Genomic DNA, 15,064 nt, shown 5'->3' with positions numbered 1-15,064 from the left:
AACTATGGTTTAACTAAACGTGTAGTTTTACTACAAATACCACAGTTAAACTATGTTTACTGTAGAAAAGCAATGGTTCATTCTCATAAGGTGTAACATGAATATGAACAGCAAAAAAGATCTCTGAGCAATATCATTGAAGGAAGGTGTAGAAGGCGCTAAGTACCACCCACATGCTGGCAGAAATGCAATATAAATTATTAAAATATATTTAATTTTTGTGTCCTAAGGCGTGTGTCAGCCAGAACTGAGCAACAGTTGACTTTTAAGAGCACAAGTTGGTCTCTGGAAAGGTTAAATATCTCCCTCACGCCCACTGGAAATTGACATGGGCTGTTTGCTAAATTCTTTGTGGTCCCTGATTTTTATAGAATGAATGATGTTTTTGTTTCTCCTGGTTGTGTATTTCTCTCCATCATTGGGGCCAAGATTCATACAAGGATCCTCTTTATAAGATCAAATGAAGTAACAAAACAGGCTCGAGCATCAGCTATTTTTTTTAATGCATAGACCATACAGTATCAACAGACCAAAACAGACATGAAAACGTAACCAGCTCACATAATGCTCACACAAAGCATGACTTACAGTATTTGGTTCTTTTAAATAACAGATCAAGAATAAAAACAATTTAGCGGTTCTTGTACATCAGTTATTAACCAAATCATGCATTTTTGTGCAACAGAACGTATACATTTACTTTATGCAATATATGCATAAACCAGATCCGAACAAGATGGTTCCTGCTTCAGACCATTTTTTATTTAGTTCAGTCGATTGGTTGAAAAGATTTGAGTCATTAATAAATCGAACATTAAGATCACACTTCATACTGTTCTCTAGACTGTTCCAGAAAACTGAAGTCCACTCTTAAAAATAAAGTTGCTTCAAAGGTTTTTCACAGCGATGCCATAGAAAAATAATTTTTGGTTCCTCAAAGGATTATTAATTCAAAGGTTCTTTAAAGAACTATCTCTTTCTTGCCTTTTTATAATGTCTTGTAAAAATTGTAAAATCTTCATGGCATTGTGAAGCACCTTTATTTTTTTAAAGTGTGCCCATTTGAAGCATCATTTGGCAATAATACCATGATTTAGACTTTTTTTAAAAGCATCTTTTCACGGTTAATCTGGACCGCTCAGAGATCTCACTTCACACCTCCAGTAGGATTCTAGATAACGTCTGAAGAACCAATCAGAGCTATCAGTCTTTTATGCCTGGTGTCAGAGACGCCCTGATAGCATTGTACCACCAACAAGAATCCACCATGATGTCAAGTCCATCACACTGGCTCTTATCAGAATCAGCTTTGTGCTGTCAGCCAGTCTGACAGAAGGTGAAATGGTATGTGGTCCTCAACAGGACTGTTTTACCAAAACTACAGTAACCTGGCCGAACCTTTCTTTACCGCAGGTTTTTACTGTATATCAATCCGGTGATGTTGGGTTGGAAAAAAACGAAAATGAATGGCTCTGTAATGGCCGTCCATCTATTTTGAGAAATAAGCTATCTGTCTGCCCTGTCTGAGATTTTATCGCAGCTGTCCATCTATTTAGATCAGAATTCTGCCCGCATTGGCTTTGCGCTCACAGGCACTCCAATTATTCATGGAGTTTTTCAGTTCATTAAAATGAAAATGGTGTCATGGGGCTCAGTTGATTATAAGCTTTATTGGGAGCATAGGAGGTCAAGAATTGCAAAATGCAAATCGAATCTTGGACATCTAAAGAGGAAAACCGTTCAAAGCATTTAGCCTGTAAAGATGTGCAAAACTACATTTGTATTTTATATTTTCACAAGAACGCTTTCAAAAATGCTGGGACAATTTAACCAATTGTTGGGTCCAAAAGGGACNAAGTTTTTCAAAATATCTTCTTCTGTGTTCTGCATGAGTAAGAAAGTCATACAGGTTTGAAATGACATGGGGATGAATAAATGATCAAATAATTTTCCTTTTTGTGCAATCTATTCCTGTACGACTTTGATAAAGCATGACAGTTTAGGAATACTAGGCAAATAAGTTAGCTGTGGACTCTTGCTTTTTGTTATCTTAGTGTTGTGTTATCAAAATATCATGTGACGCTGTTGGAGCTCTGATGAGCCAACAGAGTACAGCAACATGATGGTTTTTGTGTAACTTCACCATGTCCATACAACATTCAAGCCATATTTACAGTGCCACCTCATGGAACCCCATGCTAAATCCACAAAACCCCATGATCTCATGTAGGTTTATACTATAAGAAGTTGGATCGGTACCCCTGCTGAAAGAATGTAGCTATAACCAGCTTAAGGTGGTACCTATACTGTATGTGCCTCAGTCCGCTCCCTAATTCGGTAGCATGTACAACACATGTCCAGAGAGTGCATTGTCCTGTCCTATTGTCAAAAACATTCCAGAGCACTGAAACATATTCAATAGAAATTCCTAGAGTGCATTGTAAAAATCCAGTGAGCATTGACTGTTCCCTGTATACGCCATCATGTGCACAAGATAAACAAAACAAAAGGTGGTCTTATTCAGATTCACACCTTAGGGAGATTAAAGAGACACAGCCATGGTTTCTATAGCTGGTCCAGTCTGATTTAAGGTGTTTAACTGGATCAACATGAGGCCACTAGACTAAACCAGTTTCTAAATAGGTGGGGTTGAATTATAGTCCCAAAACTGATAGACCAGCTGTGGCACCTTAAGGCTGGTATGATGTGATTTTTCCAGCAGGGCCTTTATATAATGTGTATGTGTAATAAAATGAACAATATTAAAGCAGCAATATGGATTTTAATAGGACACTGGTTTGCTGTCAAACAGCTGTGTTAATCTCAGGTGTGTGTGTTGCCATGGTGATTGCAGGTTGCTCTCCAGGATGGCTGGCATAAAGGATCAGCAGTTTACTGAAGAGAAACCACTTCTGCCAGAAGTCAGGGGACAAGAACCAGAGATGGTGAGTGTTTGTGAGTGCTTTGTCCTTGGCTAAATATAGTATACCGCTTGAAAATGTGCCCCTGTTTTTTGGCAATATGACAAAAAATTAATGTGTGTTTGTGTGTGTGCATGATAGAGGTTTTATCTAACCTTTGCATATACTGCATTTCATTTGACACATTTATGTAAGTCCATACATTGACAATTTAACATGAAATGCATAACATATCAGAGATGTCAATATTCTTAAAATGTTTTGAATATATCTATTAAAATGCGGGACACTGTAATGCTTCAATATTCATGAAGAAACGCAAGAAAACAATAGCTAAATGTGATGGTATATCTAAAATCCATTTAGTATGGATGAAAAGTACCGATTTAATTATGATCAATTTAAAGTGATAGTTCACCCCCAAATTAAAATTCTTTCATCATTCACTCACCCTTCTGTCATTTTAAACCTGCATGACTTTCTTTCTTCAGCAGAACACGACAGAAAATATTTTGAAGAATGTTGTTAACTGGCCCCCATTCACTTGCATTGGTTTTGTGTCCATACAATAGAAGTGAATGGGTGCCGGCGTTGTTCAGTTACCAACTTTCTTCAAAATATCTTCTTTTGTGTTCTGCGGAAGAAAGGAAGTCATACAGGTTTAAAATGACAAGAGGGTGAGTAAATGATCACAGAATTTTCATTTTTTTCATGTAAAAACAGGGATTTTTGGACTATAGGGGATATATTTCTGTAGTACTTTCAAAAAATTTTTTTTTGAAAACCTATCTAATAATTACAAATGACTGAAAAATATATTTAAATGTATGCGTCAAACCGTGTTTAAACCCTGTTAGATGTCTGCACTTTTTGTGAGCATACCACCCAATACTGTTCATATTACATATCATATTTGGAGAAAATAGGCTACATATCAAACCTTCTTTCAATAAAGCTTCTCAACACTCCCACCAAAGCATTGTCCTCCAGCCCTGTAGAGCAGTGGTTCTCAAACTGGGGGCCGTGATTTTATATTTCATTTAATAAAATACAAAAAAATGTATCATAAATTTAGTTCAATCAAGCCTCATAAAAAATAAGACCACCAACCAAACGAACAGATGTTCCAGCATTGTATAATTGAAAAGTTTAAGATTCTAAGTCTTTATTTGGGGGGCCACAAAGCAATGCTCCCTACACAAAGGGAGCCCTACAACGAAAAAGTTTGAGAACCACTGCTGCACAGGGTGCTGTTTAAAGTAGTGTGCTGTAACTGGTGTTTGTGTCTGTCTGTAACGGTGCAGGCTAAAGGAGAGTGTGTGCACGCGCTGCCTTGTGCTAAGCCCTCCCCCCAAACGGCTCGCCCCCCCAAACGCTGGCATTCGATCGCCCAGCACTGGCTCGGACTCACCCGGCGTCGGACCAGCGGGTACATCTCGGTAGGCTGAGTAACGCACAGAGCACGTCCACTCTTCCAACTAAAGGACACAAATTTCTTTTAAAGATATACATCTTTCAGAGAAGTCAAGGTCAAATATTTGAACTAACATACTGTACATCCACTCACAGATTTGAAAAATCACAGTTTAGATGTGTACACAGGTTTTGTGTATATTCATAAACTCTGCTCAGAAGCCTGCTTTAAGAATGTTTCTGTCCTAACTTTCCACATCGATATTTTAGAAATTTTAGAAACATGGTTTCAGCACCCACATCACAATTTTCACAGGTTTTTCAAACGCATCATCATATAACCCATATAACCCAAATTTCCAAATACACCATAAACATCCCAAAGTTTTATTTCCTCAAGAGGGACATAGCACATTGTTGTTTACCTTCAACTGGGCAAAGTTTTGCAAGTACTGCATTGGAGGTTTGAATCTTGAAAAGGAGTGACACCTGCTGGTCCGACATTAAAAAATTCTGCTTTTGCCATTCTTCCCTCATCTCTTCTGCCTGCTTGATCTGCATGCACTAACTTCTTTCTTTAGGTTGTTTTCCAGCTTTTCAGTATCACTCCATGTTACTTGCTTTGATTTTCTACCAAAATGGATGCTTTGGTTGGATCTAAAATATGTTATCGTGTCTTTTTCTTTTTTTTCCCAATAAATTCCACTTTAGTTGCTCTGTCTGTGTTTCTGTCTGTATTCTGTTCTAACTCATGCTACATGGATTCCTTTTTTATTTCTACTGTGATTGTGGCGGAACGCGGAGAATCTTGCAAAGGGAACAAAATGAACTCTTCTCAAACTGTTCTTATATGCTTCACTTTTCCCCCTCAGCACCTTCAAAATATCTTTACTCACCAATACTAAGGTGGGACCATCAAAACACTGACCATTATACTTCAATGTAAAACAGGTCTCATATCAGCAAAACCACATACTGTACTAACCTTGTAGTGAAACAAAAACTCACATGCAGGTCTGAAATCAGTAAGAATTTCAATCACAGAAACATTTCCTGTGTTGCCGGAACCTTGCAGAGTGTTGCTCCGATCACTGCTTCATTTATTGTAATGTGTAACATGTTAAAAACGTGCCGAAGGCTTTGATGAATCTAACCTTTTGTGTTCCTGCAGGAAAACTGTGAGACGTTTGTGGATGCTGGAGATTGGAAGGTACAGTGATTCTTCTCTTTGCGTATTTGATGTACGACTTGCATTTAACCAAACCACTCTTAAAGGGATATTTCACCTAAAAATGATGATTCTGTCATCATTTACTCACCCTCTTGACATTTCAAACTTGTATGACTTACTTTCTTCTGCATTTACTTCTATTGTGTGGTCACAAATGCAATGCAAGTAATCGGGTACTGCCGTTGTCCGGTTACTTCTTCGAAACGTGTTCTGCAGAAGAAAGTAAGTCACACGGGTTTAAAGTGACGTGAGGGATTTTGAGCCATTGTGAGGTTTCTGCAAAACTGTGCCAGAAGATTCAATGAATATGTAATTGACTTGTTCAGTTGTAATTCAGATTTTTTTACATCTGTGAATTTTAAATCTTAGGGGGGATAGTTCACCCCAAAATGAAAATTGTTCCATCATTTACTCATCCTCATGTCATTCCAAACCTGTCTGACTTGCTTTCTTCTGCAGAAGATACTTTGAAGAATGTTGGAAACCGAATAATATTGTCTCCCATTGACTTCCATTGTACTTATACAAAATCACATTTCTCAAAATATCTTCATTTGTGTCATACAGGTTTTGAATGACACGAGGGGGAGGGGAATTTTATAGATAATTCATTATTAGTATGGGAGCGGTAACCCCCTCACGGGTGCCGCCATTTTGACGTCACATGACCAGCTGTGTCATACAATTGATAATTACTACAAAATAAAAGCGCTCTGAAGTAAACATTATATTATTGCTTTCAGCCAGTGCTTAATGGACTTACTAATCTAATTTTACTCAAAACAAGCAAACCAAATAATATAACAATAAACACAATGTACTTGGTTCAATCATAGCATAATAACGGGGTTGAGTCACGTACGTGCGATCCATCAGGACAAAAAATGAGTAAAAAAAATGTCCAGACACACTGTTCTCGCTGGATGAAATGAACTCCGGTGACCCTTCAGCTACCACACACAGATAGAAATATCTAAATTTTAAGCATAAACACACCAGCTGCCGCTACAGGCAGAGAGAGTCGTGATAGTCAGAAACCAACAACAACGTGCAAAAAATCACCAAGATCGAATTCAAGAATGTATGTTATGAATGCATGAAGAATAACAATGGAACAAAACAGACAAATGTTTTAGCTTTCCTCATTTTTATGTCGATTTTGTTGCGAATAGTAAGTTTCTTAACAGGCTGTAAAAGACGTGTTTATTAATAATGAGCAACTTGCATTTGTGTGAAACAAATGCAGTAATTCATCCATTAGATTTCAATGTGCGTCGACTAATATAGGACATCGTTGTTCTTCTGCAAGTATCCAAAATTAGACAGGTCTCTAAATTTTGTTTCCTTGTGAAATGATTCACTTTGAAGCATCATGTTTCAGTGTAAATGAAACTACTTCGACAAAAGTTGAAGTCTTTGAACTTCAGCACCTCAGTTTTGTGTCTGTCTCACAGTTTGCATCATCTCTTCACACCTCGGACAGAAATAGGACTAAATCGCAGAGAACAAGCGTTTGATTTAAACAGCGAGAAAACAAAAGACGGGGGGGGGATGGAGATGATGAGATCTGTAAGCCGCACGCTCAGCTAGCGAGAGGTTTTAATTGTGCCACAAAATGGATTCATTAAATAGGTGTTTGCGGTTACAGTATAGCAACCTAAGAGGCCAGGAACAAAACAAGTTAACAAAAAATGTGATTGTGATATGTAAAATGTGTGTATATTCATATGGTACAATCTTAATATGTGCCATTTGGCTACAGATAGGCTATACATTTGGAACCAATATATACCTTTGTGGTAGCTACAAAGGTGTACTTTTTGAAAGAATACTACCCCATAGACAGCTTGAAAATATTTTTCTAACAGCGTATAGGGCCAAAAATAATGCATCTCTATATTTAGATAGATACAGATGCAACGACATTACCCAGTATGCATGCATATAACAGTTAACTATTGTTTATTTAGGAAAGACAGAGACTGCCAAGTCCGCACAGGGATTAATCTCCTATTTTGGCAAAGAAAGAAAGAAAGCTGAAGTTGAGTATGCAACTCCTCTTATGCAGAATGAGGATAGAGTTAGTGAGTAATATAGAAGACAAAGAGTGATAAGCACAGCCACCTCCTGTAGGCAGCAGAAAAGTGGGCCATGTGCCTTGTGTGTCCATGTCACAGCCCTCCCTTACGTGTTCATGTGAGAGCACACGTACTGTACGCATCCTCAGTTTCCTGTTTTAACCGGTCCTGTGCTGTGAATGGCACTTTCACCTATCCCACTTCTGCTCGTGTGGGTGTGTTATTCTATTTAGATGGTACATTTATAAACATTTAAATGAAACAGAAAATAGTATCAATGTTGATTTATACACGAGATGAATTGTTCTATTTAATACATTTTTATATAAATCAACATCTTCCAATTGTTACCGAACCTGCATCCATTTTAAAGGGCTTATACGCACATGAAAAGAGCAAATGTGGGACAAACACAGATAGAGAACACAACAGATTTAGGCAGACACACGGAGCAGCCAATCAGAGTTGTACATGCATTGCTGCCAGCCAATCAGAGGCATGGGTGGGATGTAATATGTGTTGGGGAGGGGGCAGCAGCACTGCATAATTCAGCCACTGAACCAGTCGAGGAGAGACAAAGAGACACAGTAGCAAACGCAGCATCCTTCTAGTTGTCTACATCTGAATCTGATTGCTCGGACAGAATCAGTTCAAGACTGTTTGGTCTTTTTTCGCCTTTCTACATTTCTTTATCCAAGCGTACACTATCTCTGAACAACCATGCCGGAATGCTGGGATGGGGTGAGTGGGATATCGTAATTGCAGGAATGTAAATAGAGAGAGAGGTTTTGTTTTTCTAAAAATATTACATTCAGCTCATAATGTATACAATAATGTATACACTGTATGTGTATAAATGTGCGTTTTATAGCAATTTGTGTATTATATTATGATTTTTTAGGAATTTGTATGGTACAATCATTTGCTGTTTACTTAATAAACAGTTCAGTAGGTCAAACTGCAAATTATGAGAAAATAAATTCTACATTTATGGATTCCTGGTAAATATTTTTTAACTCAAATTAATCATGATTTTCTATTAAAAATAGAGAGGAATAAAACAGACTGCATCTTGCCAAGCAAAACAAGTTTACATATTTTTTTAAATATTTAAAAATATTTTTTCGGACAAAGAAAATGGGCAGTATGCGATATTTACGCATAATCTATGTTTGTACAGTATGTAGTATGTTGGAACAGATTTTCTATTGTGCAGAAATGTCCAGTCACATCTGAGCCATTTGCACTGACACACTAACACACTTACATGTGTGGAACGTGCGCTCCGATACACTCATGTACCTGCAGTAACCAAATGTGTGCATGTGTCTATCTGGCTGTCAGTGTTTTGTTTTTAGGGCTGCAGTTTGACAATAATTCAAATTATATTCAGACTATACAAAAAATCATCAGACAAGGACAAATCTACGACCTTGAGTTGGGAAAATGTACATCCGCAGAGATTATGATGCACGTAGTGTTTTACGCTGTGCCGTATTTGCACAATATTGCTGTAACTAGGCCATATTTCATGCTTAATCCCTTCAGTTATTTGTTTTTAATTTTCTCCCTCGAAAACATGTTCAGCATTTTGCAGCGCCGTGACAGCTGTCGTCTGCTTCCACGAGATTTCATTTCGACCGAAATGCAGACAAACAGATGTTCTACACCTGCACACACACACAACATGTGCACCATTTGCATCCAACCGTACACGCATTTTCAAAAACAACAAATGATGGAGTTAAAGAGAGATTTATTCTTGTCTGCAAGCCTACCTCAATCTACATTAAACTCACCCCATTCGGCTTTGATGTTGACTGCCCGGATTTGAGCAGAACACTATAAAAACTGAAGGAAAACACACGCAGGCACACATCCATGTCAGAATAAGATGGGGAGTAAATATGGGTCAGCGCAGATTAAAATGCCTTTGGCAGTCAATGAGTGTTATACAACCATGTGGATTTACTGCAGTTGATTTAGAAAAATTGTGATATTATAACACGTTTTGTTTCTTGTAGAAGTGTTTTTTTTTTACTGAAATGTAACAAAAACATATAAGATGAATTCATGCATTTAGCTAATTTTGAGTATTGTAGTCAAATGCATAAATGTAAACAAAAAGATATTTTTGGCCAAGCTTTTAAAAGTTCAGGTCATGCAAAACCGCCCGCCCCGACTTTCTCAGGCTGTTTTTAGAACTAGATGTTTTTGTGTTATAGGAACATGACATCGAAACCCCAAATGGGATGTTGCATGTGGTCATCCGGGGAGCTCCTAAAGGCAATAAGCCAGCTATCCTGACCTACCATGATGTTGGGCTCAACCGTAAGTAAACTGTTTATTTGTGCGGGATTTTGTGTTTGTGGTGTGCATATAAAAGTTCTCCATGTACCATACGTACTGCACGATCCACTGCACCATCTGTCTCCAAGCACTGACCTGGAGCTAATTTTTACATTTCTAAAACTTACAAGAGAACTGTGTAAGTGTGTGTTTTTGCATTTCAACTAATTCAAAGAGCAGCTCTCTGGAAGTGATTGTGTCATCAGAGGTGTCTTTTGGGTGCCAGCTGACTGCAGTATAACAGATCGCATTCGTTGTGAGACGTGACTGATCTCAGGTGGCAGGTGATCTCAGCATCACTTGCGTTATGGTGCAGACACGGGAGAATGTTTGTAAAAAACATATCTCGGAAATGAACAATACTGCCATGAACGGTTGACATCATATATATATATATATATATATATGAAAAAAACATGTTTATATAATCATATATTTTCATAATCATTTATCAATGATCTATTTTATTATTGTTGTGATATATTTATTCATAAATTATACTATGTACTTTAATATTTTTTATAATATTAATATTTGGTCATTTTTACGTATTTTAAAAATGTAATATTCAATATTTTTTATTTGTAATAATTTCAACAATTTACAAGCAAAATATTCATTGTTTTTTGTCTTGGGGTTTTTAGGTTGAATAAATATATGTACTACTCTTACAAAATAACGGTTCTAGAATGTGTTCTTTGCAACAATGTTATAAAAGAATCGTATTTGGTGACATTTTTGTCAATGGATTTTAAAATAACAATATCTTTCTTACCTTTTTATAGTCTGCAGAACCCTTTTACACTAAAATTAACTAACAAAAAGGTTCTGTGAATGTTTAAGGTTCTTTATGAAACAGACAAAGAATATTTTGGGAACCTTTAATTTTTAAAGTGTCATAGGAATTTTCAGATTTTATGCCTCAATTTTATAACCTAAAAATAAATCACATAAAAATATAAATCATGGTGATTGTCAGGGTGTAAAACATTTATGAACATAATTTTTAAATTGATTTAACTTAACAGTCCTGTACTTTAATATGCGTCATGGGAATTTTATTTGGGACGAAAAAAACATTTAGACTGGTTAATAGGTCAGTAAAGCACCAAAGGCGGCCGACACACCATTGACCTTGAATTCTCCATTCCATCAGTCTGACAGAATAAAATTACTCCTCCAGCCTTGCCTAAGAGCATCTATTACTTCCAGCACGACTTTCCTCTATTCATCCGCTGATACTTACTTCCTATTTTCTCTTAATCCCTTCATGCCCTCCCCCCATGTCTGTTTGTTTCTTATTTTGTATCTCAGAAGTGTGTTGTTGGGACCGGATGTGCCTGCCTGCTTTTATTTTTATGCCGCTGCTGTGAGAGAAGTAGGGAAAGAGAGATATTTAGGTCACAAAAACATACCCATCATGCAGTACTGGGGAGGGGGATCAGCACTGCGGCATGGAGCGATTCTGTCTTTCCTCCCTGCTGCGGATACATGTATTATTATGCATGGCCTTTCTTTTTCTCAAAGCATGAGCAAGAGAGCGAGAGAGACCACTGAAAGGAGACATTGGCCCAAACAGGGATTGCAAAGTGAGCGATACAGCAGGGTAGGGGGGTAAGAACTGGGTCATTTAGTACAGAATAGAAAAGCTGGGGATGATTCATCCCGTCATGTGGCACTACGGTGAAGTGCACAGGCTCGCTCGGCTCTGATTGGATGAGAGTACTGCTCTTTGGTTCTGAACATCACCGAAGTCGATTTCAGTAATTTGATTCCAGGGTCTATAGGAATCTCCATGGGGTCTTGATTACTTTTGAAAAAGCTTTTATCTGAAGTGACTTACGTGGGGTGTTCATTTTGTATGTTCTTGAACCGTGACCTTGTATTGCCCAACCAGATGCTCTAACAGGAGCAAGATATGCTCCTTAATTCCATTTAAAAGCAACTGAACTGTTCACACTGTTAGTTGTGAATGGATGAGATGGCTCAGTATCAAGTGAGCATTAGTTCAGCTTGAGCAGTTAGGTAGAACGCCAGAGCTGTTTGTTGTTTTTTTACTTCATGATCTAAGTAGGCCAACAAAGATACAGTCTAGAACAAGCTGTTCTTTGTGGTTTTCTGAACTGATTTCCAAATGTGAAGCATTCTTTCATTAATAGTAAAAAGTATTGGATGGACATAAGGACAGACAGACAGTCAGACGGACGGATGGAAAGAACGAGAGAGGGAGAGGGAGAGGGATGGGTGGACTGATGGGTGGACCGATGGGTGGATGGATAGATAGACCGATGGGTGGATGGATAGACAGACCGATGGGTGGATGGATAGACAGACCGATGGGTGGATGGATAGACAGGACCAATGGGTGGATGGATAGATGGACCGATGGGTGGATGGATAGACGGACAGATAGACAGACAGATAGATAGACCGATGGGTGGATGGATAGACAGACAAATAGACAGACAGATAGATAGACCGATGGGTGGATGGATAGACAGAAAGATAGGTGGGAGGGAGGGAGGGAGGGAGGGATGGGTGGACCGATGGGTGGACGGATAGATAGACCGATGGGTGGACGGATAGATAGACCGATGGGTGGATGGATAGACAGACCGATGGGTGGATGGATAGACAGACCGATGGGTGGGTGGATAGACAGACCGATGGGTGGATGGATAGACGGACCGATGGGTGGATGGATAGACGGACAGATAGACAGACAGATAGATAGACCGATGGGTGGATGGATAGACAGACAGATAGACAGACAGATAGGTGGATGGATAGACAGACAGACAGACAGACGGACGGACAGATAGATAGATGGATGGATGGATGGATGGATGGATGGATGGATGGATGGATGGGCGGATGGGCGGATGGGCGGATGGGCGGATGGGCGGATGGACGGATGGACGGGCGGAAGGATGGATGGATGGATGGATGGATGGATGAGAGACAGATAGACAGACAGATGGGTAGACAGATAGATACTAGCACAGGATTACATCTTTTAATCTCTTTCTGTCTTTCTTTGAACAGACAAGTTGTGCTTCAACTCATTCTTCCACAATGAAGACATGCAGGAGATCACCAAGCATTTTGTTGTGTGCCATGTGGATGCCCCTGGCCAGCAGATTGGTGCCGCACAGATGCCACAGGGGTAAGACATATGCACACACATACACACACACTGTTATTAGTCCATTTATCATGTCTTTCATAACATAATTTTGGCCTATTGTTTTTAGGTATCAGTACCCCACCATGGATCAGCTAGCTGGAATGCTTCCCAGCGTGGTGCAACACTTTGGGTGAGTGTGGTTATATTTTACAGTAATGCAGTGATAAACTTGACAATGCTATACCCTGTACTGTTTGGCTTATCCAATGCAATTGTCATTTTAAACGGTTTGATCTTAAACACAATGTGATGCCTAACCAAATGAAATTGCCTTTCCTCCAGCTTTAAGAGCATTGTTGGAATTGGAGTCGGGGCTGGTGCCTACATCCTTGCCAAATTCGCGGTCAGTAAATCTCACCTCTGGCTTATTCTACTGCCTACAGCGTATTGTTTGTGCGCATTTAATCTTAACAATTCAAACCTGCTTTCTCCCTATAGCTCATTTTTCCTGATCTCGTGGAGGGTCTGGTTCTACTCAACATTGACCCCAATGGGAAAGGCTGGATTGACTGGGCTGCCACAAAGCTGTCCGGACTCACCAGCACTCTTCCAGACACTGTTCTGGCCCATCTCTTTAGCCAGGTGCAGCATAACAGTTATGAACACATTATGTATGAGCAAAAGTGATAAGTGGGGGATCATTTTGTATAATTTTATGTTGCATAATATTTAATAACCCATAATATTTGTGTTGTATTTTAGGAGGAGCTTATGAACAACACAGAGCTGGTGCAGAGTTATCGCCAACAGATCAACAACACTGTCAACCAGTTCAACCTCCAGCTCTTCTGGAACATGTACAACGGGTAATGCCCAGTGCCTCATTAATATGAAAAAAATGCATATTTGGTAAAGAAAGTGGCTTGATAAAAACTGCTCTCTTTCTCAGCCGCAGGGATCTGGAAATGAACCGCAGTGGCTCTGTGTTGAATGCCAAGACCCTGAGGTGAGGACTTCATTAGACTCTCCCTAATCTCATTTACATGTGCTTGTGTGATCAGAATGTTTGACGGGATCTGTTTTTCACAGGTGCCCAGTCATGCTGGTTGTTGGAGACAATGCCCCGGCTGAGGAGGGCGTGGTGAGACTTTGCTTTGTTTTCATCATTCTCACTTTTGTCATAAAGTAGTCCATAAAACCTGTGCACTGCAAGTCTTCTAAAGTCATATAATTGCTGTAGGCTAAAAAAATATTTTAGTATATAGCACACATATTGTAGTAAAATTATATAGAAGACAGAGAGTGTAGTCATATAAAGCACACATATAGTATATCCATATAATATAGCATGCATATAGTATACTACACATATAGTATAGTCATATTATATACCACACACATAGTTTAGTCATATGATGTAGTACACATATCGTATACTATACATATAGTATAATTAATCAGAATCAGAAAGAGCTTTATTGCAAAGTATGTTTGCACATACAAGGAATTTGTTTTGGTGACAGGAGCATCCAGTACACAGAACCAGCAACAACAGTACACAGAGACCAACACAATAGAATACAGTACACAATGATTTAAAAAAGGGCCTATGGGTATAAAAAATGTAGAAATACAATACAATAAACATAAGATAAAGATATAGAGAGTAAAGCTATGTGTGTATGTAAATATGTACAAGTAAAAAATAAGAATAGACTATTGTAGTACAAGGTATGTGCTATATACAGCAGAATGAAATATAATTTACAGAAAAAGTTGTACAAAAAAACATAGTGTATTATCTGGAGGATATAATTAATATTGCACTTAATTATTATTGCACAGAGTTATTAATTGCACGGTGGGTAAAAAACATTTAACTGTTCAAGAGGTAGATGGCCTGAGGGAAGAAGCTGTTTTTGTGTCTGGTTGTTTTGAAGCTCAG

The 15,064-nt window shown here is 38.5% G+C and overlaps 2 protein-coding genes across 8 annotated transcripts in view; one reads left to right on the top strand and one right to left on the bottom strand.

The window, feature by feature from the left end:
- ndrg4 (NDRG family member 4) overlaps positions 1–15,064 on the top strand; it is a 40,281-nt gene that overhangs the window by 11,071 nt on the left and 14,146 nt on the right. For 3 of the 7 annotated variants that reach the window (XM_057329089.1, XM_057329090.1, XM_057329091.1), the window contains 11 exons: positions 2,855–2,945; positions 4,226–4,360; positions 5,506–5,544; positions 9,869–9,974; positions 13,038–13,158; positions 13,247–13,309; positions 13,462–13,522; positions 13,618–13,761; positions 13,882–13,985; positions 14,069–14,125; positions 14,209–14,260. In XM_057329089.1, the coding sequence (XP_057185072.1) occupies positions 2,855–2,945; positions 4,226–4,360; positions 5,506–5,544; positions 9,869–9,974; positions 13,038–13,158; positions 13,247–13,309; positions 13,462–13,522; positions 13,618–13,761; positions 13,882–13,985; positions 14,069–14,125; positions 14,209–14,260 (973 nt within the window). Of the gene's footprint in view, positions 1–2,854; positions 2,946–4,225; positions 4,361–5,505; positions 5,545–8,191; positions 8,385–9,868; positions 9,975–13,037; positions 13,159–13,246; positions 13,310–13,461; positions 13,523–13,617; positions 13,762–13,881; positions 13,986–14,068; positions 14,126–14,208; positions 14,261–15,064 lie in introns of those variants that run through there. The other 4 variants (XM_057329092.1, XM_057329094.1, XM_057329093.1 and 1 more) reach the window with 2 other exon arrangements.
- ccdc135 (coiled-coil domain containing 135) overlaps positions 1–15,064 on the bottom strand; it is a 175,672-nt gene that overhangs the window by 155,302 nt on the left and 5,306 nt on the right. The gene's annotated exons all lie outside the window — the stretch shown is intronic.

Source organism: Triplophysa rosa, linkage group LG3 (assembly GCF_024868665.1).
Source record: "Triplophysa rosa linkage group LG3, Trosa_1v2, whole genome shotgun sequence".
Lineage (NCBI taxonomy): Eukaryota > Metazoa > Chordata > Actinopteri > Cypriniformes > Nemacheilidae > Triplophysa > Triplophysa rosa.
This window is presented reverse-complemented; position numbering and strand designations above follow the sequence as displayed.